The 21,987-nt window shown below is 72.0% G+C and overlaps 3 protein-coding genes across 3 annotated transcripts; 1 reads left to right on the top strand and 2 right to left on the bottom strand.

Annotated features, from left to right (window-relative positions):
- Window positions 1-2,336: 2,336 nt before the first annotated feature.
- On the bottom strand, window positions 2,337-15,907 carry AURANDRAFT_64612 (hypothetical protein; the record flags this gene model as incomplete). Its single annotated transcript, XM_009039534.1, has 5 exons — window positions 2,337-9,147; window positions 9,637-13,641; window positions 13,937-15,092; window positions 15,336-15,337; window positions 15,402-15,907. 5 exons carry the CDS (start codon window positions 15,905-15,907, stop codon window positions 2,337-2,339), a joined length of 12,480 nt encoding a protein of 4,159 aa, XP_009037782.1.
- Window positions 15,908-16,186: 279 nt separating this feature from the next.
- On the top strand, window positions 16,187-17,688 carry AURANDRAFT_64613 (hypothetical protein; the record flags this gene model as incomplete). Its single annotated transcript, XM_009039293.1, has 2 exons — window positions 16,187-16,912; window positions 17,125-17,688. The coding sequence occupies 2 exons, from the start codon at window positions 16,187-16,189 to the stop codon at window positions 17,686-17,688; spliced, it is 1,290 nt and encodes a 429-aa protein (XP_009037541.1).
- Window positions 17,689-18,922: 1,234 nt separating this feature from the next.
- On the bottom strand, window positions 18,923-21,571 carry AURANDRAFT_64614 (hypothetical protein; the record flags this gene model as incomplete). The annotated part of the gene is made up of 3 exons (XM_009039533.1): window positions 18,923-19,332; window positions 19,461-20,161; window positions 21,303-21,571. 3 exons carry the CDS (start codon window positions 21,569-21,571, stop codon window positions 18,923-18,925), a joined length of 1,380 nt encoding a protein of 459 aa, XP_009037781.1.
- Window positions 21,572-21,987: the final 416 nt, after the last annotated feature.

A 21,987-nucleotide genomic window follows, 5' to 3' on the forward strand; every position in this document is an offset into this window, starting at 1 on the left:
TCGAAGTCGATTCGGCCGATCTTTGGACGAATCGATCGCTCTCGTCGAGTTCTCGAAGCAGAGCGAAAGAGTCTGGTTCATTCTTTTAAGCGCACATTGACGTCGGGCTGAAGATGTGAGGTTCCGCGCAGGTCTGCACCGACGGCGGCGAGCCGCTCGGCGCGCGCCTGGGCCTCGGCGACCGGCGGCGCCTCGCCGCCGCGGCGCGCCACGCCGTCATCCTGCTGAGCCGCGCGCCGTCGTGCCCGTCCCTCGTCACGCGCCAGACGTCGTCGAAGCAGCAGCGGGCCTACGACAGCATCGGCCACCTGCTGGCCGCCGCGGGCATGACGTTCGACGAGCTCGACCGGGACTCGGACAGCGCGGAGGCGAACGTGGACAACCCGGCGCGGCCCTACGCGCGGCGCTGGGCGCCGCCGGAGCCCCCCGCGGCGCTCGACGCGTCCGCGTCCGCGTCGCCGAGCGCGACGATCGCCGAGGGCGACGACGACGACGCGACGACCGCGTCCCAGCGCGCGCTCGTCGCGGGCGTGACGGGCCCGCCGGCGGACCTGCACCGGCTCCGGAGGCCGCGGCCCGGCGAGCACGTGGAGATCCTGGAGAACGTCTTCGTGATTTTAGTGGACGTCGCGGCCGACGGGTCGCGGTGCCGCGCGGCGCCCTACGGCGGCGACGCGGTCCTCGAGCGCGGCGACCTCTGGTGGGACCCGCGGGGCTGGTGGCGCCACGCCCGGGCCGCGGCGGAGCAGGCCGAGCTCTTCCGCGCGGGCGCGCGGAGCCGGCTGCACCGCGCGCACCGCGGCGCGCACCGGAGCGGCCGCGCGTGCGCGTCCGGCGTGCTCAACGCGCCCGTGCCCGCCGCGGCGCTGCCGCCGGCGCGGGGCGGCGTCGTGTCCCTCTTCTCCGCCGACGCGGCGCTGGACCCGGCCTTCGTCGTCGCGCCGCCCGCGGCCATCGCGACGCAGAACGCGTACGGCCGCGCGCCGTCCGCGTCCTGGGCCCGGCTCCAGGCTGTGTGGAAATCAAATCTTCAACCCGACTTCAATGTTAGTGTACGCGACCGTTTCGACGCAAGGCTTTCTGCTGTGCTTCGAGAACTCGACGAGAGCAATCGATCCGTCCAAAAATCAGCCGAATCGACTTCGATTTGACCGAGCTAGAGAATTCTGAAGTTTGGTCAGGACCCCCCAAACCAGTGGTTGATTTCCACACAGCCTCCAGGACGCGCCCTGCGTCACGCTCGCGGCCCAGCCGCGGCCGGCGACGAGCGCCGCGACGCACCGCGCGGGCGCCTGGCGCCCGGCGCCCGCGCCCGCGCCCGCGGCGCCGCCGCCCGCGCGACCGTCCGGCGCGTCGGCGGGCTCGCTCCGGTCCCGGGACCCCGGCGACGACGCGCGCGCGTGGGACGCGCTCGAGCGGGAGCTGGGCCACTTCCGCGCGGAGAACACGACGACGCGCCACCTCTGGTACCGGGACCACGAGCGCGCGATGCGCCTCGCGGCGCGCCGCGCGCTCGCCGGAGGCCGCGGCGGCGCGACGACCGTCGCGACCAGGGACACGCGCGGCTCCGACACGTTCAACCTCACGCAGCTCTTCGACGACGCCGCCGCGGGCATCGAGGACGACCCGGGCACGGGCTCGCTCCAGGTGAGCGAGGGCGAGCCGCCGCCGCCGACGGGCGACCCGACGTCGACGCTCTACACGACGCCGACGTTCTCGGGGTCCTACAGCGTGCCGACGCTCGCCGGCGAGGAGATGCGGCCCCGGAGCTCCCAGCCCCTCCCGAAGAGGGCCAAGCGGCCCAAGGCCTGGTTCGCGCTGCCGGGGGGCAAGCACGCGTTCGCCGTCGTCGCGCGCGACGCGCCCGCGTGGCCGACGACGCGGACCGCGCCGCCCGGCGCGCGCCGCGAGGGCCCGAGCCCCCTCAAGCGGGCGCCCCTGCCCCAGACCCAGGACTTCACGAACGCGGCGCCCTTCGCCGAGCCCGGCCGGCTGCCCCTGAGCCGCGCGCTGCCGCGGCGGCCGAGCCGCAAGGCGACGGCGACGCCGTCGAAGCGCGACGCGGGCCCGACGTCGGAGTACTCCGTGCTCGGCGCCGAGAAGAACAAGAACCTCGAGATCCGGCTGGGCCTGGGCGGCGCGACGGGGACGCTGCGCTGCACGGCGTCGACGCCCCTGTCGCGGCCCCTCTCCCTGAGCACGCCGAACGCGCGCCGGTCCTTCCCGCAGCCCGACACGCCCCTGAGCCTCGGCTCCGTCGAGCCGGCGAAGTTCGACGACGTCGTCGCGTAACGGCGACTTATGTGTGAGCCTCGTAGTTCTCCTTATGTGTGAGCCTAGTAGTCCTCCTCGTCGCCGCTCTCGCCGCCGGGCGGGTCGTCCTCCTCCGCGGAGCGCGCCGCGACGGGCGGCGAGCCCGAGATGAGGAACGTGCGCCGCGCCCGGAGCTCGGCGATGTAGTCGCGGTCGGGCGGGTTGCCCTGGAGCGCGACGTTGAGGAGGCGGTTGATGCCGTCGACCTCGTTCGCGTTCGTCACGTGGGCGCGGGGCCCGGGCTTTTTGGCCCGGGGGAGCTTGGGCTTCGCCGCCGCCGCCGCCGGCGCGCCGCGCAGACCGACGAGGGCGTCGACGGAGGCCTGGAGGTGCGCGATCTTCGCGTCGATGCGGTCCTCGAAGGCGCGCGTGCGGACGTCGGCCTCCTTGACGATGTCCTCGAGCTCCGCGTCGCTGCCCTCGTCGTCGTCGTCGATGATCATGCGGCCGAGCTCCTCCTTCTTGGCGAAGACCGTGCGCGCGAGCTTGTGCGTGTCCACGGGCTTCTTCTTCTTGCTCTTCTTCCAGAACTGCGCCGACGGCTGCTTCTCCAGCGCGGGCTTGTCGTCGCCGCCGTCGCGCGCGCCGCCGCCGCGCTGCGCCTCGTCGAGGAGCCGCTCGAAGGCGCCCTCGGTGAATTCGACGTCGCCGAGCTCCGTCGTCGGCAGGGGCCGCGCGTCGTGGGCCGACGCCCGGTTGTGCTGGGCCGTGAGGGAGCCGCGGCGCGGCGCGCCGTGGAGGCTCGCGGGGGCGCCGTCGACCTCGCCGACGCGGTCGACGGCCGACTGGAGCACGCGGAGCGCCTCCTTGCGCGCGGCCACGTCGCCCATGATGTGGCCCCGGTACTTGATCTCGAGGTCCTGGAAGAGCGTGTAGAAGTCGTAGACGACGGACTTGGCCTTGTGCCGCGTGCCGTTCGCCTTCTCGAAGTTGTCGACGATGATGGCGAGGACGATGTTGACGAGCACGAGCACGACGAGGAAGGAGTAGAGGAGGTGGAAGAGGAGCGCCAGGGCCGGGTCCTTGCCCGACTCGAGCATGGCCTCGCTGCTCGACGTGTCGCCGTAGACCATGATGTTGACGCACGAGAGGAGCGACGTCGGCACGGTCGAGAAGTAGGACACGTCCGCGCCGAAGAGGAGGTGGCCCATGAAGGCGAAGCCGCCGACGATGATGGACAGGATGAGGAAGAAGTGGCCGAGGTCGCCCGCCGCGCGCGAGAAGGTCCGCGTCAGGATGCCCAGCTTGGGCTGGAAGTCCGACGCGTTCAGGAACCGCATGAGGATGAGGATGATGTTGAGGCCGTTGTAGACGTTGTACTGCGCGTAGAGCTCGAAGAGGTTGTCGAGGCGCACGAGGGCCTTCGTCGCCTCCTCGAGGCCCGCGCCGCCGTCCCGGAGGTGGAACATGTTCGCGAGGAGCGACAGCGAGCTGTAGATGTCGTAGCGCGCGTCGATCTTGAAGTGGTTGCAGCGCCGCTGGTAGAGGTACCAGTTGAGGATGCACGTGATGTTGAAGACGATGGACAAGATATCAATATAGTTCCAGAACGACTTGAGGTAGCCCATGGCGCTGCCCGTGTGCCAGACGATGGACGCGAACTCGCGCATCTCGAAGTACATCGTCACGGAGAACATGGTCACGAAGATGAGCTCCAGGAAGATGCGCAGCCGGTTGTCCGGGTCCGTCCACTTGTACTGGCTCATGCCCACCGTGCGCACGTAGCTGTAGAGGTCGATCTGGCCCTCCTCGGTGAACGTGATCTCGAAGAGCGTCGACGCGTACATGTTGACCTCGCCGTTGAAGGTCACGAGCTCGACGCGCAGCGTGTCCGTGTAGTAGTCGACGTAGGACCCCTCGCGGACGTAGGTCAGCAGCTCCTGGGACCGGTCGTAGCCCACGTTGACGTCGAAGATGAGCGGGTAGCCCTCGTACGCGTTGAGCCGCGCCTTCTCCGCGGGCAGCGCCTTCGTCTTGTCCAGGTTCACAAAACTAAAACCGTAGGCCTTGCCCGAGTCCATGAGCTCGTCGGCGGCGTAGAAGTCGCCGCAGCCCGGCGGGAGGCAGCTCCGCGAGTACGCGGACTTGTTGACGCCGATCGCGTTCTGGATGCCGTCGCCGTACGCGTTGTAGAGCGTGCTGTCGCGCACGAAGACGGAGTCGATGCCGAAGCGCTCCTCGGACCGCTGCGAGCCGCGGCACATGTCGTAGAGCTTCTCCTCGTGGCCGTAGACGGAGCAGCCGCGCTCGCTGTTCCGCGTCTGCTGGAGCACGAGGCCGACGAGGATGCGGTTCCGCGTCGCGACGAAGCGCTCCCGCGCCTCGTCGGGGATCACGGGCACGCCCGAGTTGGCGTCCATGACCGCGCCCTCGTCGTCGAGGTAGGTGAAGCCGTAGGAGTCGACCGTGAACGTGCGATCCGCGGCCGCCTCGAAGTCGCAGCAGCCGTAGTCGACGTCCGGCGGCCCGTAGGCGTCGAGCGTTTTCCGCACGCAGGCGGGCTGGGCGCAGACCGAGCTGCAGATGGGGTTCTCCGAGTCGTCGAAGCCGTTGCGCCACTCGGGCCCCGCGTACGTCCGCGCGCACGTCGCCAGCAGGTCGTCGTCGTAGGGGCACCACAGGTTCGGGTCCCAGTAGGGCGTCGGCACCTGGCAGTTCCGCGGGGCGTCGTCGTCGTCGCCGCCCATGGCCACGTCGAAGGCGTAGACCGACCCGCTGAAGGGGCCCGCGTCGAAGGCCTCGGGCGCGAGCTGCGCTAAGAGGCAGTTCGACTCGTCGTAGAGCGACAGCGTGCCGCCGGCCCAGCCGGCGCCCGACGCGTCGTAGGCCTCGAGGTGGTAGGCGCCGTCGTCGAGGCACCACTCGTCCGTGTAGTTGCTCCGCGCCGCGAAGGCGTCGCGGAGGCTCCCCATGACGATCTCTCGCGTCACGTTCGGCGTCGCGTACGCGACGGCGTCGTCCGTCGCCTCCTCGGTCGTCTGCTGCGCGAATTTGTCGGTCGTCGAGGCCGCGGCGGCCGTCGGCGCGCCCGTCGGCGGCCTCGTGGTCCGGTTCATCATGGGCGACATGTCCAGCGCCATCGACATGTCCCGGCTCTTGTTGAAGTTCGAGCCGTAGTACCAGAGCCGCAGCGACGCGCCGTCGACGGCGTCCGCGGTCTGGGCGACGATGCGGTAGCGCTGGGCGCGCGGGCAGCCGACCCATCCTGACTTGAGCGTGCCCGACGGGGCCACGAGCGCGTCGCAGCCCGCGCCGCGGTTCTTGCCCCCGACGACGTCGAAGTCGCGCGACGGCGCGCCCGACGTGCGCTCGCTGCCCCACCAGTCGTCGTCGCCGTCGTCGCCGTAGGCGTAGTAGTCGTCGCCGTCGTCGTCGGACTCGTAGAACTCGCCCGCGTAGGCCTCGGGCAGGAACTTGACGGTCGTGCCGGACACGTACGCGGAGACGAGGCAGCTCGTCGCGTCCGCGTCCACGTAGGACAGGGCCACGGTGCCGTCGATGGACCCGTAGTCGCCCGTGCCCGAGCCCGTGTAGACGTGGAGCGTGTAGTTGCCCGCCCGCGCGCACCACTTGGACAGGTGGCCCTCCGGGAACGCGCGGCCGTCCGCGTCCGGGTCCTGCGACGGCGACGCCTGGAGCCGCGACACGTACTGGCCGTGGGAGCCCGCGGAGACGTGGACCTGGAGGTCGCCGTAGCCCGCGGGGAAGATGAGGGACAGCACGAGCTCCACGGGCGCGTCGTCGGGGCAGGCCGCGCCGTCCTTGAACGCGATCGCGTCCGAGCCCGCGGCGGCGACGCCGGACTCGACGAGCGTCTGCATGAGGAGGGGCTCCTCGTAGGCGTAGACGTAGGCCGCGTCCATGTCCCGGTAGCTCTCCCAGGGGTCGGCGCACTGCTGGGCCGTCGGGTGCGTGTACTGGAGCTTCGTGTACGCGAGCGGGTAGCCCGGGCTCGTGAAGTTGTTGTAGGCCGCGGCCGCGTTCGTCGACGCGAGCGCCGTCGAGCCGCCGACGAAGGACGCCGCGTCCTCGAAGAAGTTCTGCTCGTCGCCGGCGTAGAAGAGCCGCGCGGAGCCCGGCCCGCAGAGCGTCTCGCCGTCGATGACCCACGCGCGGCCCGTCGAAAAGTCCGCGTCCGTCGCGGACTCGGGGAGGAAGTTCCAGTCGAAGTCGAAGACGGTCGACGTGTCGTTGGACCCGCAGACGTGCACGACGGACCAGATGTCGCCGTTGGACGTCATGCCGTCGCCGTTGTCCGGCGTGCCCATCGTCGCGAGCGACGCCTCCTCGCGGAGGGGGTAGCGCGCGGGCGGCGCGGACACGGCCGCGCCGGCGAGGTCGAGGGCCTGGTAGGCCCTCTGGTAGGAGGACAGGCGCCAGGTGCCGTGCGCCGCGTCCATCTTGACCTCGAGGCCCGGGACGTCGCAGGCCCGGGCCGCGGCCGTCGTGTTCACCTCCAGATTGAACATCTGGAGGTCGAAGGAGTAGCCCAGCGACGTGAAATACGCAAAGTCGGGGCCCTCGCGGTAGCGCGCATCCTGGGGCGTCGCCGCCGCGCCCGCGACGTCCGCGAGCGGGCAGCCGCCGTCTGCGTCGACGACCCACGCGCGCGCGTCCGCGAACCACGTCCCGAACGACGCCAGCTTCACGACGACGTGGCCCTCGTCGGCGTCGTCCCAGTCTTCGCCGCAGACGTTGTCGTCCTGGGTGTACCAGAGCGTGTCGAAGGGGTCCTGGACGTAGGACTCGAGCAGGTTGTCCTCGCACGCGTAGTCGTCGACGGCGGGCACGCAGAGGTCGACGTAGTTGAGGCCCGACACGAGCGCCTCCACGAGGAAGTAGTAGACGGACGTGCACTGCGCGTCGTCGAGGTGGTCGACGCCCGCGGGGCAGCGCCGGTAGTCGACGGACGCCCAGCCCGTGTCGACGTCGACGGCGTCGCCCGGGTCGCACTGGCTCTCCGACCCGGGCTGTGGCACGTAGACGGCCACCGTGATCTTGCGCAGCGTCGCGTCGTCGCAGGACTCGTCGACCCAGTAGTAGTAGGGCGCCTCGAGGGGCGTCATGTCGTCCGGCAGGGCGAGCTCCGCGACGTCGACGGGCTCCGGCGCCGCCGGGAGCGACTCGTAGCTCGGGTGGCAGCACGTGTAGAGGTACGTCGACTCCTTGGCGACGTCGTCGGGGGCGTGGCAGGCGCTGAACTGGTGTCCCACCTCGAAGCCCGCGTCGCAGGAGCCCGTCCCCGGCGCCGCGCAGCAGTCGCCCGGCGCGCCGCTCTCGAGGCACGCGGCCTCGTCGTGGTCCGGGTAGCAGTCGTAGCGGTCGCGGTCCCCGACGAGCGCGTCGCCGTAGCTCACGTGCGTCAGATTCGTGAAGACGCCGTAGTCGCCCTCGGCGTAGCGGCTCGTCACGGACGCGCAGACGTACGTCGCCGCCTGCGTCGCGAGCAGCACGGCCGTGTGGCGCTCGCCCGGCGCGCAGTCCGGCGAGCCGTGGACGTTCTCCGGCGCGACGTAGTTCTCCAGGGCCGGCGGCTGGGAGAACTCGTCGACGAGCGGGAAGGGCCCCACGGCGCCCTCGTCCCGCGTGGGCGCGAACTTCGTCGGGAGCGCGGGGCAGTGCTCGTAGGACGAGTACTTGCGGGAGAGCGTGTCGTTGAAGCCGCCGTCCGTGTAGTTCACTAAAATCTCCACGTCCATGGCCCCGAGCGGCGCGTCCCAGGAGATGGTCCACTCGCCGTCGGGCACGTCGTAGACGAACAGCCGCGACTGCGCGCTCTCCTCGAACGACACCGCCGGGTCGCTCCAGCAGATCGTCTCGCCCGTCAGCAGGTCCACGCCCATGTTCGGGCCGCTGGAGCAGATCTGGAAAGACGTCGCGTCGACGAACGTCGCCTCGGACGCCTCGGACGAGACGATGAACGTCGCGTCGTCGTCGTCCTGGTACGCGCGCCGCTTGTCGTAGTCGTAGCGCGCCGTCGCGCGGACCGCGACCTTCGTCGTCTGCGTCTGGACGCCGCAGTCCGCCTGGCAGCCGTAGGCGAACATGGCCGGGTACTCCTCCGGCAGGTAGCACGCGTTGTCGCCGCACTGCGGGTTCTGCCAGTACGTCTCCAAGAACGTCTCGTCGATCCACTCGTAGATCGCGTCGACGCTGTCGAAGGTACTCGCGTACTCGCCCGTCGCCGGGTCCGTCGGCGCGAGCGAGTCCAACAGCGTCGTCGTCAGGTCGAACTTGACCTTGACGTCGGCCTGCATGTAGAGCGCGGACGCGTAGACGAGGACGAAGACGCAGAGCACCGTCAGCGCGACGAGCTTCGACTTGTACTCGTCCAAACTGTCGAAGCGGTCCGCGACGTCCCGCAGCACGCTCTGCTGGATGCCCATGGCCTCGTCGGCCCGCATGTCCTTCATCTCCTCCGCGCTGATCTTGCCGTCGCGGTTCGCGTCGTATTCCAGAATCCGCGCGGCCTCCTCCGCGCCCCGCGCCTTGATGTCGTGCTCGTCGAGCTCCACGGGCGTGTCCGGCGCCGCCCGCCGCCGCCGCCGCCGCCGCGCCCCGGGCACCAGGCGCCGCCGCCGATGCCGCCCGCGCACGTCCTCGGAACCGCCGGCGACGCCGTCGACGTCGACGTCCTCGATGTCGTCGAAGTGGGTCTCGGAGCCCTCCTCCGCGTCGCAGGGATTCGTGCACGCGGTGACGTCGCCGCGGAAGAGGAACATGACCTCCACCGTCACGGCCGCCGACGCGTGCGGCCAAAAATCACGCGGCCAGCCTTGCTCGGGCAGCCCGAGAAGGCATAGAAAACGCCGGATCGTTGGCGGCAACAATAACCTGTAACGCCACGACTCGGCGTACCGCGCCGCCGCCGCCGACGACGCGACCACGATGCGCTCAGCAGCGCTCCTTCGCGGCGTCTGCGCCCTCGTCATCGTCTGCCAGGGCGCAAGCCTCGTCGCGCCTCGAACAGCAGCATCCTTCCGTTCGCTCCCTCTCCGCGCGACGGGCAGCGACGGCGACAAGTCGCTGCTGCTCCAGGCCGGCGAGGCGAAGCTGTCGGGAATCCTCACGGTCGCGCTGGTCGTCAGCAACGGGCAGGCGAACGCGGTCGACGGCGCGTCGGCGCTCGAGGCGGCGACGGCGTTCCCGCCCGGCGGCCCGGTCGTGATCGCCGCGGCCGCGCTCGCCGGCCTCTACACGCTGTGGAAGGTGCAGCCCGTCATGGCCGCCGTGCAGGCCGAGGTCGCGCGGCAGGACGCGGCGGCCGCCGCGCGGCGGGGCGAGTAATGCGCTTATCGTCGACTCCCGCGCTCCGCGGCGCACGCGTCGCCGTGGGCCGCGAGCACCGCGCAGTCCGAGCCGCCGTCGCAGGCGACGAGCAGGTCGTCGAGGCGCGGCGCGACGGCGACGAGCGCGGCCTCGACGTCGTCGAGGGGCGCGGTCCAGACGCGGGGCGTCCAGTCCGCGCCCGCGCTGTAGGAGACGGCGAGGTGCGTGCCGTTCGCCGTCGCGCCGGCGGCGAACTTGGCGCGGCCCGTGGCGACGCGCCAGGACTCGGCCGCGCGGCACTCGCCGCCGCGCGCGGCCGCGAAGGACCGCGCGGCGAGCGGCAGGGGCCGCGCGGACCGCGCGAGGACCGCGAACGGCGGCGCGGCGTCGAACGCGTAGGCGTAGTGCTCGTAGAAGCGCAGGCAGCCGAGCTCGGCGTGGACGCGGACGACGGCGAGGTAGTAGCCCGCGGGCTCGCCGTAGTCCCGCAGACCCGCGGACGCCACGGACGTCGGCCGGCCGCGGACGCGGCGCGTCGCCGGCCAGGCCGGCGGCCGCGGCCGGTCCAGGAGCACCGCCGGCGTCGCGCCGAGGAGCGGCGGCCGCGTGCGGCAGCCGCCGTCGAGCGCGCGGACGTCGGCCCAGAGCCGGTCCGCGGACGAGATCGCCGCGCGCTCCGCTGCCGCGACGCGCGCGCCGCCCCGCGCCTCCGCGGTCGCGTTCACCCGCAGGACGACGTGGGGCTCGAGGGCCGAGACGAGGTAGAGCGCGTCGCCGCCGACGAAGGGCGTGAAGGCGCGCTGGACGCTGCCGAGCGCGTCGCGCGTCGACGCGACGGGCAGCGGCGGCGCCGCGAGCGCGCCGTCCGGGCCGACCCGCGCGAGGTACTGGAGGATCTGCAGGTCCGACGTGCACCAGGCGCAGCCGCCGCCGCGCGCGTTGCACGTGGGCCGACCGGCGAAGAGCACCCAGGGCTCGCCGCGCCAGCCGAAGAGCCGCGGCTCGTCGACGAAGCGGACGCCGTAGGGCGACTTCGAGCCCCCGCAGGACGCGAAGCCCGCGTCGGCGATGGGGTCCGACGCGACGCAGCGCGACAGCGCGCCGCGCTCCACGGCGCCGACGACGAGGCGCGCGTCGAAGCCGACGGTTTCGTCGCCCGCGCCGCGCGGCCGCGAGAGCCGCGCGGCGAACAAATCCGCGCCGCCCACCGTCGCGATGGACGGGTTCGACAGGGCGCCGTCGAGCGCCGCGCAGGACGCGTCGACGGCCAGGGGACCGTCCCGCGCGCGCGGCAGGTCCGCGAGCGGCGCGTAGACGAGCCCGGGGGGCCTCTCCGCGGCGTCCTCCGGCGGTTCCCCGCCGCCGTCGAACGCGCGCGCGACGACGCCCCGGACGACGCGCGTCAGCGAATCCTTGGAGAGGTGGTCCGCGACGTGGCGCACGGAGTTCTCGGACACGCGGCGCCACAAAGCGTCGTCCACGAGCAAATCCGCGACGGCGCGCGCGAACGTTAGCGCGTCGTCCGCGACCAGCAACACGTCGCCGTCCTCGTCCAAACCGAGGCCCCGGCAGCCGCCCGACGTCGTCACGACGGGCAACCCGTGGCTCATGGCGTTGACGACCTTCGTCGCGATGCCCGTGTTGTTGAAGAGCGGCGCGACGAAGACGCGGCGGTACCGGAGGAGCTCCGCCGTGAGCTCCTCGTCGCTGAGCGCGCCGACGTGTTTCACGCGCCTCTGGGCCGCCCGCGGCGCGTCGCGGTAGGCCTGGCGCCAGCGGTGGGCGTCGAGGCCGCCGCCCGCGAGGTGGAGCGTCGCGTGGGAGTCCACGAAGTCCTTCGGCATGCCCTTCTCGTCCTCGAGCACGGCCGCGAGGCGCGGCAGGACCTCGCGCACGAACCATTTCACGGCGGGGATGGCCAGGGGGTGGGGCATGCCCACGTAGAGCAGGCCCGTCTTGTTCCAGAGCGCGCCCGCGACGGGCTCGTCGCTCGCGCCGACGTCCGTCTGCACGAAGGGCGCCCAGGACACGCGCGGCGGCGCGCGCGACCGGCCCGCGAGCGCCGCGTCGACGGCCGGCGACGCCCCGTAGAGCAGGTCCAGGTCCGCGGCGATCGCGTCCGCGTCCTCGGAGCTCACCGTCAAGACGTCCGCGGCCTCGTAGTAGAGGGCCAGCTCGCGCCGCTTGAGCCACGCGAGCATGAAGGCGACGTTCAACGGCTGCCGCGCGCCGACGTCCTTGAAGGCCTCCGCCGCGCGGATGTGGTGCACGTCGTCGGTGAGCGCGACGACGCGGAGGCCCGGGCTGTGCGCGCGCACGCGGGCCTTGATCTTCTCCGAGGGCAGGCTCCCGAGCTTCGGCTCCTTCCACCAGTACTGGGCCTTCTTCACGGCGGCGCGGAAGTGCATGTCCACGGTCAGCGACGTCACGAAGAGGAAGAGCGCCTTCACGTCGGCCTCGCCGCCGCACGCGTAGGGGAGCATCTGGTCGAGCTGCTGCTGCGTGTCGCCGGAGTAGAACCGCGTGCCCGCCGGCGCCCAGGTCGTGTCGAGGAGGTGGCCCGGCGGCATCTCGCAGTGGCAGATGAAGTGGACCGTCAAACCCGCGTCGGACAGCGACCGGACGACCTGCTGCATGCGCATGAACATGCCGCCGCGGCCGCCCGCGGACTGCGCGCCGTGGTAGACCTTGAAGAAGGCGACGATGACGTCGCCGACGAGGCGCTTGCCCGCGGCGCCGCGCACGGGCATGGACCCGTTGGCCTCGGCGAAGGCCACGGCCGCGGACCGCGCGGCGACGCGGCCCTCGATGAGCTCGAGCTGCACGGGCGGCGAGTCGAGCGCGGCCGCGACGCCGCCGAGGCAGAGCTTGCTGCAGGAGAGGAGCGACTCGAAGGACCGCATGCTGTAGCCGTAGCCGTCGAGGGCGCACTCGTAGCGCCGCTTCACGGTCCAAAAGTCCACGTGGCGCGCCGTGGCCACGAGCTTCTCCTCGTCCGTGTACTGCCCCCGCTCGCGCTCGCACTCGCGCCGCACGAGGTGCCACTTCACGCCGCGCAGCCAGCAGCGGATCAGCGCCGCGTTCGACGCCACGCCGAGCATGCGCGCGGCGGACGGCGACAGCGCGGGCGCGGGCGCCGCCGGCGCGGGGGCCGCGCGCGGCACCATGGCGAGCACCGCGGCGGCGACGTCGTCGTGGACGGCGGCCTCGCTGTGGACGACGACGCAGTCGACGCCCGTGAGGCACTCGCCGACGAGCGCCTCGACGGCCTCCATCCAGAACGCGAACGCGGAGACGACGTCGTCGCCGAAGGGCGTGAGCCCGCGGCCGTGGCGGTGGCCCGGCCCGCCGGCCTCGGAGCTCTGGATCTGCCGCGCGAGGCCCATGGACACGGCCCAGGCCAGGGGGTGGCGCAGCACGACGACGAACGTCGCGCGGCCGCCCGCGCGCGCCGTCGCGGCCGCGAGGCCCTCGAAGACCTTCTCGCCGACGGGCGGCGCGCCGGGCACGCGCACGACGGCCTCGCGGCGCAGCGCGCGGCCCTCGGCCTCGCTCCACGTCGCCGCCGTCGCGGCGGCGGCGCCCCGGCCCGCGGCGACGAGCTCCGCGACCGCGTCGGACCCGCTCATCGGGAGGCCCGCGACGAAGATCGTGTCGCGGTTGTTCTGGCGGCCGTGCGCGGTCGTCGCCGCGGCGGCCGGCGCCGCGACGCCGAGCTCGGCGAGCGCCTCGTTGACCGTCGCCTCGTCGCCCGCGGCGGCCGTCGGCGCGGCCGTCGCGGCGGCGGCGGCCGCGGGACCCGGAGCCTCGAGCGCCGCCGCGACGACGTCGGCCGCGGCCGGCGACCACGGCTCCGGCGGCGGCAGCACGAAGTAGGAGCTCGGCGGCGCCGCCGCCGCGCGGCCGTGCAGGGCGCGGAAGCCGACGAGCGCCGCGACGTAGCCGAGCCCCAGCAGCGCGACGAGCCACGCGTACCACCGGCCGCCGCTCCGCCGCTGCGCGCTGTTGTGGCGCAGGTCCGCGCTGGCCGCCGCGGCGCGCCGGCGGCGCGAAACGCTGCTGTGCATTGGTTTCTGCAGCTACGAGTGCATCCCACTATATGCTTGCACCCATCATCGTCATCACTTTGTTGTTTTTTTATGAAAAAAGCATTCTTGCACTTAGATGCTCGTCGCTTGGTCGCGGGCGCTCTTCGGGGGGAGTTGACTGTCCGCTCAGCTAGATCTAGAACGGCTGCCTGCGAGTCGCCTGCGAGCGCTCACTCAAATAGGCAGTTAAAGAGAGAGGCCCGGCGCTTATCAAACAAACTTCCACGGAACAGACGATCTGGAAGCCCGGACATGATCCTGCCTACCGTCGACCCCAGGGGGTGTTCGCCGCCGGCGGCGGGGGCGGGAGGGCCTCGGGCGTCCCGACGTCGGTGGGGAGGGAGACCGTCGCGGTCGTCGTCCCCGCGCCGAGGTCCGAGGCGAGGCGGAGGCCGCCGCCGAAGTGGCGCGCGTAGAGCTTCGCCATCGGCAGGCCCATGCCGACGCCGGAGACGGGCGCGAGGGACCCGCTGTTGTAGCTGCCGCCCGGGTCGTCGAGGCGGTCGTAGCGCGCGAGGCCGGGCCGCAGGGCGAGGCAGGCGGCGATCGCGTCCTCGGGCATGCCGCCCCCGCGGTCCGTGACCTCGACGACGACCTCGCCGTCGCCCGCGGCGAGCGCGACCTCGACGGGGCTCAGGGGGAAGTCGTCGTCGTCGGCGTCGCGGCCGTGGTCGCGGATGCGCCGCTCGACCGTCGCCACGAGGGCGTTCTTGAGGAGCTCGTGGACGACGTAGGTCACGTGGTGCGGCACACAGAAGGCCGAGACGTCGCCCCCGGAAACGGCGACGACGGGGGGCTCCAGGAGGTCGTAGGCGTACTCGGTGAGCATGACGGCCTCGGTCGCGGCCGCGTCGACCGCGGCCGCGACGCTCGCGCGCTCGCGGGCGGCGCCGACGCCCCGGTCCGGCGTCGCGGACCCGCCCGGGTTCTCGAGCTCCGGCGCGTGCGCCGCGAGGTGGTTCCGCAGCAGGAGCGACGCGCCGATGTGCGCCGCGAGGCAGTCCTCCGCGAGCGCCGCCTGCGACTCGTCGATGGCGCCCTCCTTGAGCGCGTCGACGACCGACGGCCCGAAGAGCGCGTGGCGCTGCTCGACGGAGACCAGCGCGCGGTGCACCGCGACGAGGTCCTCGCCGACACCGCCGACGAGGCCGCCCGCGGCCTCGAGCTCGTCGACGACGCCCGAGTAGAGCGCGACGACCGTCGCCAGCCCGCGCGGCTTCTTCGACGCCGCCTCGAGCGCGCGGACGCGCGCGAGCTGCTCGTCGCAGCGCTCCTTCACGTCCGCGTACGTCGTCGCCGCGGCCTCCGCCGTGGGGAGGCTGCAGTGGGCGAGCACCTCTCGCAGCGTGTAGGCGCGCGGCGACGACGCCGCCGCGCCCAGCGCGCGGCCGCGCCCGGCGAGCCGCGTGAGCATCGCGTCACCTGGCTTAGCAATGAAACAAGCGAGTTGTGGTGCTGGGTGCGATGCCACCGCACGAGGTGCGTTGCCACCGCACGTCGTCCACGACGATGACTCGTCCCTGGGCGCCGAAGTAGATTTGTCAAAGTGCAATATGAAGTTCAAGGAGGCGCTGTTGGACGCATTCCTCCCCGATGTCCGCCGCCCGCGGCCTTCGAGGAGCCGCCGTCGGACGACGACCTCGAGGCGCAGAAGGGCGGGATTACTACTGGGCATAGTAATCATACATACGAGAATCCAGCTCTTCTTAATCCGGCGGTCGCGCCGCGGACTTCTCCGCGGCGGCGGCGCGGCGCCTCGACTCGAGCCGCGCCTTCTCCTCCTCCTCGCGGGCCAGGATGCGCTTCCACTTGGCCACGAGGTCGCGCGCGCGCTCGGCGACGCCGCCGAGCTCCGACTTCCGCAGCGCCCCCAGGAGCCGCGTCACGGACTTCAGCGCTTTCAGCGCCTCCACGTCCACCTTGCACCGGTCGAGCCCGGCGATGACGTCGCGCACGCGCGCCGCGTCGCCGGACTTGTGCGCGCGGGCCAGCGCGCCGCCGAGCGTTCGAAGCGGCGCGACGAGCTTGGGCTCGGAGCCCCGCGCCGTCGCGCGCTGCCGCAGCTCCGCGCGCAGGTCGTCCTTCGCCTTGGCCTCCTCGTCCTCGTCGTCGCCGCGGTTCTTCGTCCACCAGCCGACGGCCGTGCCGAGGTCGTTGTTCGCCCAGTCCTCGACCTCGTAGCCCATCTCCGCCGCCTTCCTGTCCGCCTTGGCGCTGTCCGACGCGGCGCTGTACATCTTCGTGTTGCGCAGTGACGCGATCCGCCGCAGCGTTGGCGACTCCTTCAGATTGTAACGCGATCTGCCGCAGCGGCGACTCAGTGCCGTCGTGTCTCACGATTTGTCCATGCTCTCAGTGGCAACGATGCAGTGATCGCTAAAGGAAAGGTTTTGCGAATTAGCAAAGTGCAGCCCCGCATTCATAGAGCTAGCGCCGACACCAGCCGCTCTCTCTCGGTGCTCTCGCTCGCCCGACTCGCTGGCCGGAAGAGCAACCCGAAGAGCAGCACCCCGACCATGGGCGCCGGGGCGACGACCCTGAGCAAGGACGAGGCCAAGGCGGCGGCGCCGGGCGCGGGCGTGGCCGAGTTCGACGATGCGGCCTGGGAGTCGCTGGAGAAGGACGCCGAGGGCAAGGTGAGCTGCGAGACGCTCAAGGGCGTGGCGAGCAAGTACGCGGCGGCGCCCGCCGAGCCCGCGAAGCCCGCGGAACCGCCGGCAACGACGGCAACACCCGCGGAGCCGGCGCCGGCCGACGCGCCGTCGGACGCGGCGTCGAGCGTCCCCGCCAAGTACCTGCACCCGGACCACCCCGGGAACGCGGAGAAGATCGAGCACCTCGCGCCCGGCGGCTTCGCGACGGGCTCCTTCGCGCAGTCGTTGCAGGCGCCCGAGAGCCTCGCGGCGGCGGAGAAGGTGCTCTTCAAGCTGCACCAGGTGCTGAGCCACGAGGGCGACAACGCCATCAGCGGCTTCGGCGAGACCTACGCGGCGCCGACGGTCAACTACCACACCATGTTCAAGGCCGTGGACCTCGACGGGAACCGGCAGATCGAGCGCGACGAATGGAACAAGGTCATGCGCCGCGTGCTCTGCCTCAAGGGCGCGGAGCTGAGCGACGACGAGCTCATGGCCGTCTACGACGCCGTCGACGACAACCACAACGGCACCATCAGCCTCCAGGAGTTCGCGGCCTTCGCGCGCGGCGGGCGGTGGACGTCGCCGCACCACCACCAGGGCCACGTGCGGAACCGCGCCGAATTCAAATCTTCAACTCGACTTCAATTGTGAGCGTACGCGGCCGTTTCGACGCAACTTCTTCGGCTTTGCTTCGAGAACTCGACGAGAGCAATCGGTTCTTCCAAAAATCAGCCGAATCGACATCGATTTGACCGAGCTCGAGAATTCTGAAGTTTGGTCAGGACCACCCGAACCAGTGGTTGAATTCGGCACAGGTGCGGAACACGTCCTGGGGCCTCGTCGGCGGCTTCGGCGGCGGCCACGACGACGGCACGGCGACGGGCACCTACGGCAGCGGCGAGGTCACGGAGGACATGCCCCACTACAGCGACAAGAAGGTCACGCAGAAGGCGCGGTCGTCGAAGGTCGCCGAGCCGGCCGGCCTCGACGCGATCCACCTCGTGCTCTACCACCTCACGCAGGAGATCGCCAAAGAGAAGGGCAGCCGCGTGTCGGGCATCCACAAGCACCCGGCGAAGGTCAACTACCACGACATGTTCAAGAAGCTCGACATCGACCACAACAACCGCGTCACGCGCGAGAACTTCGCGCTCGTGCTCCGACGGCAGGTCGGCGTCGGGGCCCACGTCACCGACGCCGACCTCGCCCTCATCTTCACGGAGATGGACACGGACAAGAGCGGGGCCCTCTCCTTCTCCGAGTTCGCGGCCTACTGCAAGGGCGCGGCGACGCCGACGATCGCGCGCGGCCTCGCCTACGAGGCGGAGAAGAAGAGTCGGGCGCCGAGCTCCGCGCCCGCGCCCGCGCCGTCGTCATAAGCCTCGGAGACATTAGAACCAGCCCCGCTCCTCCTGCTGCTGGCGGAGGCGCCGCGCGTTCGCGCGAAAGTCCGCCGCGGCGCACTCGAGGCCCGCGGCCTTGTCGTTGAGCTGCTCGAGCTGCTCGCCGCGCTTCTGGAGCGCCTCCATGCCCTCGGCCAGCGCCCCGGCGGGGTTGTCACGCCGCGCCGCGGGCGGCGGCGGCGGCGCGGGCGGCGGCGCGGGCGCGCGCGCCGCGCGCCGCTTGTTGAAGCAGGCGTCGCAGCTTCGCAGCATTTCGGCGACGCCGCCCTCCTTCAAGCTCCTCCGGCGCCGCGCGGCGTTCGCCGCCGCGCGCGCGCCCGTCGTCGGCCCCGCGTCCGGCGGCGGCGGCGCGCGGAGGTGGCATTTCTTCGAGGAGCAGGCGCCGCAGCAGAGGATGCCGCAGAAGCGGCAGTGGTGCCGCCGGTGCACGAGCGTGAAGTGGAAGTCGCAGAGGAGGCACTTGGGCGACGCCGCGTCGTCGGTCCAGGCGTGCGCGGGCGCCGCGGCCGGCGGCGCGTCGGACTCCGCGGGCGCGAGCGCGGCCCAGGCGGCGCGCTCCGCGGCGAAGGCGCCGCGCGCGCTCGGCCGCGCGCCGCCGCGGACCAGGGCCGCCGCCGCCGCGGCGTTGGCGCCCGCCGCGTCGAGGGGCGTGCGGCCGTCGCGGCCGACGGCGTTGGGCCGCGCGCCCGCGGCGAGCAGCGCGGCGACCGTCGCCTCGTCGCCGTTGGCCGCCGCGCGGTGGAGCGGCGCGTGCCCCGCGTCGTCGGCCTCGTTCGGGTCGCGGCCGAGGTCGCGGCAGAGCATCTCGCAGGCGCGCGCGTGGCCCCGGGCCGCGGCGGCGCCCAGGGCCGTCTCGCCGCCGGCCGCGGCGTCGTCGGCGCCGCCCGCCTCCAGCAGCGCGCGCAGCGCCGCGGCCGCGGGCGACCCCGGCGGCGCGTGCTCGCAGACCCGCGACGCCGCGAGCGCGAAGAAGGGCGTGCGCCCCCGCGCGTCGCGCGCGCGCGCGTCCGCGCCCGCGGTGAGGAGCGCGGCGATCGCCGGCCGGTGGCCGAACGCCGCGGCGACCTGTGCCGGAATCAACCACTGGTTTGGGACGTCCCGACCAAACTTTGAAATTCTCTCGCTCGGTCACATCGAAGTCGATTCGGCTGATTTTTGAACTGATCGATTGCTCTCATCGAGTTCTCGAAGCACAGCGGAAATGTTTGTGTCAAAACGGTCGCATACGCGCACATTGAAGTCGGGTTGAAGATTTGATTCGCACACAGGCGGCGACGTGCAGCGGCGCGGCGCCGCGGAAGTCCGCCGCGTCGCCCGTGGCGCCCGGCGGCGGCGACGCGGCCGCGCCCGCGTCGGCGCCCGCGTCGACGAGCGACCGCACGGCCCTCGCGTCGCCCGCGTAGGCCGCGTAGTGGAGCGGCGCGAAGCCGTCGCCGTCGCGCGCGTCCAAATCGTCCGCGGCCTTCAACAGCGCGGGCAGCGCGCCCGCGGCGCCGAGGAAGCAGGCGGACCAGAGCGTGCCGCGCATCTTCTCGTGGCGCCAGCCGATGGTCGCGGCGCCGCCGGCGTCGAGCTCCCGCGCGACGCCGAGGAACGCGGCGGCGACGTGCCGGAGCCAGCCTGGGCAGCAAAAGGGTGATTCAACGTCGCTTCAATGTGAGTGTTCCGCGCGCGCGCGTTCCGGAAAAAGCATCCACGCTTCGAGACCGTTCCGAGAGATGATCGCTCGTCCAAAAATCAGCCGAAACGAGTGGAAAATGGCCGAGATATGAGGCTTTGAAGTTGGGAATTTCGCTCTCTTGTCCTGCCCTGGAGCCAGCCGTCGAGGTCCGCCGCGTCCGCGGCCAGGAAGCGGAAGCTCCGCGCCGTCGTGCCGATCTCGAAGCAGGGCTTCGCGTGGCTCGCGGCCAGGTCCCACCGGAGGTCCTCGACGTAGAGCACGTCGGCCCAGGGCACGCACTGCTTCGCGAGCAGCGGGCACGTCCCGTCGTCGTCGTCGTCCGTCGCGGACGACGCGCCGCTGCCGCGCCACCAGCCGTGCTTCTCGCCGTCGGCGCGCGTCGCCACGATGAGGGCGTCGTTCAGCACGAAGACCTCGCGCGCGTGCTCGCGCTTGAACGTCGCCTCCGTGCCGACCTTTTGCAGGCAGCCGCCGTGGACGACGCGCCGCATGCGCTCCTCGGGCAGCGCCGCGCCGCCGCCGGCGAGGGCGTCGCCCGCCTCCAGGCGGGCGAAGAGCGCCTCGACCCGGTCGAGCTCCGCGGGGCTCGCCATGACCTGGAGGCCGGTGGTGACGGGCACGGCGGACTCGCGCACGTCGGCCTCCAGCATGGCGGCGACGAGCGCCGCGTCGAGGTCGTCGTCGTCGTCGTCGTTCGCGGCGTGGTGGTGCGCGAGATATTGCTCCGCGGCCTTGGCCCCGGTCACCGAGGACGCGCGGTCGTCCATTCTGCCAGTCCTGATGGTCCAGACCGAGGCTGCCCCAGGGGAAACATCGCGGCAATGGGGCTTCACCATTGTCCTCTCGATCGCGCACAGCAATGCGCCGCCTTTTGGTGGTGGCTGCGTCGGCCAGCGCGCTGCAGCGCAGCAGCCAGAGCATCCGATTACCGACGCGCCGGCACTCCTCGGTCCGCAACGCGCTGCAATCGGCAGTCGAACGACTGCGCGCGGCGTCCGTCGCCGAGCCCGAGGCGAGCGCCGAGTGGCTGCTGGCGCACGTCCTCGGCGCGACGAGCCGGAGCGCCGTGGCGCAGGCCGTCGCGGCGCGGGACGACTTGGACCCCGCCGCCGCGGCGCGCTTCGACGCCATGGTGGCGCGGCGGCTGCGGCGCGAGCCGACGCAGTACATCGTCGGGCGCTGGGCGTTCCACGACGTCGAGCTCGAGGTCGCGCCGCCCGTGCTCATCCCGCGGCCGGAGACGGAGGAGCTCGTGGACCTCGTCCTGGACTGGTGGCCCGGCGGCCCGGCGCGCTTCGCGGACGTCGGCAGCGGCTCCGGCGCGCTCGGCCTCGCGCTCCTCAACGCGCTCCCGCCGGGCTCGAGCTGCGTCGCCGTCGACGTCGAGCCGGCGGCCGTCGCGCTGTCGCGGCGCAACGCGGCGAGCCTCGGCTTCGACGCCGCGCGGTACCGCGTCGACGAGCGCGGCGCCGCGGACCTCGAGGGCGCCTTCGACTTCGTGGTCTCGAACCCGCCCTACATCCCCACGGCGGACCTCGCGGGGCTGGCCCCCGAGGTGCTCGACTTCGAGGACCGCGGCGCGCTCGACGGCGGCGCCGACGGCCTCGACGTCGCGCGCGACGTGCTCGACGGCGCGCGGCGGTGCGGAGCTCGCGCGGTCTGGATGGAGCTCGACGAGACGGGCCCCGCGCGCCTCTCGTCCATCGTCGCCTGCGAGACCTACGTCGACTTCGCGGGCCGACCGCGGTTCGTACGGGTACCAATCTAGGGGCTTCTTAGGGTCGTCGAACGAGCGGTGCGGGGCGAATTGAGTACGCGGGCGCGGCGGTGGCGTCCAGTCCGTACACACGAGCGCGACTACGAGGTCGCCGAGAGCAACAGGGAGCCGGGCAGGCACGGCACGACGTACTTCACGCAGAGGTTCCGCGGCCGCTTCAAGATCGTGCCGCACGCCTCGACGTCCGGCGAGGGCGTCGCGCGCTCTCGTCGGCTCTGCGAGTTCGGCACCGTCGCCGCCCGCGTCCGCGCGAGGGTGTCGCTCAGGCTCACGTTGTTGTGCATGTCGTCGAGGTCGACCTCGGCCATGAGAAGCTCCTCGTCCTCCAGGAAGGAAGTTTGCGGGCTGGTGTGCTCGAGCTCCAGTTCGTACTCCAGCTCGAGCCCTTCGCCCTTCTCCATGCTCGCGGCGCGATCGGGCTGCCCGCCCGAGCAGCTACGCGCTCGTCCGGCGATGTGGCAACCGAAAGGGATGGCGTGTTATTTCGCCTCGCTCCCGGCACCGAGGCACCGATCGACGTTTTGATGCTTTACTTCGCGTTTTATACTAGTAGATCTACCTCAACGATAGCCTTTGCTTTGCGTGAAGCGTTTGACGGCGCGCTGCGATGGGATGGCCGTCTTTGAGGGCCCGCCGCTCCGCGAATATGCAGAATTGTGCAACGATCCCAGCAGCTGCGAGGGCCGCAAGGATGAGGGTGAGGCACATGCGAAGACGCGGCGCTCATACGACAGCGTGGCGACTGGAACGGGGAGGTAGAGTGGGTGGGAAGCGACGCGCTGCCCCCTCGCGACCCCTCTAAGATAGTTTTCGAGCC

Source organism: Aureococcus anophagefferens, assembly GCF_000186865.1.
Source record: "Aureococcus anophagefferens unplaced genomic scaffold AURANscaffold_11, whole genome shotgun sequence".
Lineage (NCBI taxonomy): Eukaryota > Pelagophyceae > Pelagomonadales > Pelagomonadaceae > Aureococcus > Aureococcus anophagefferens.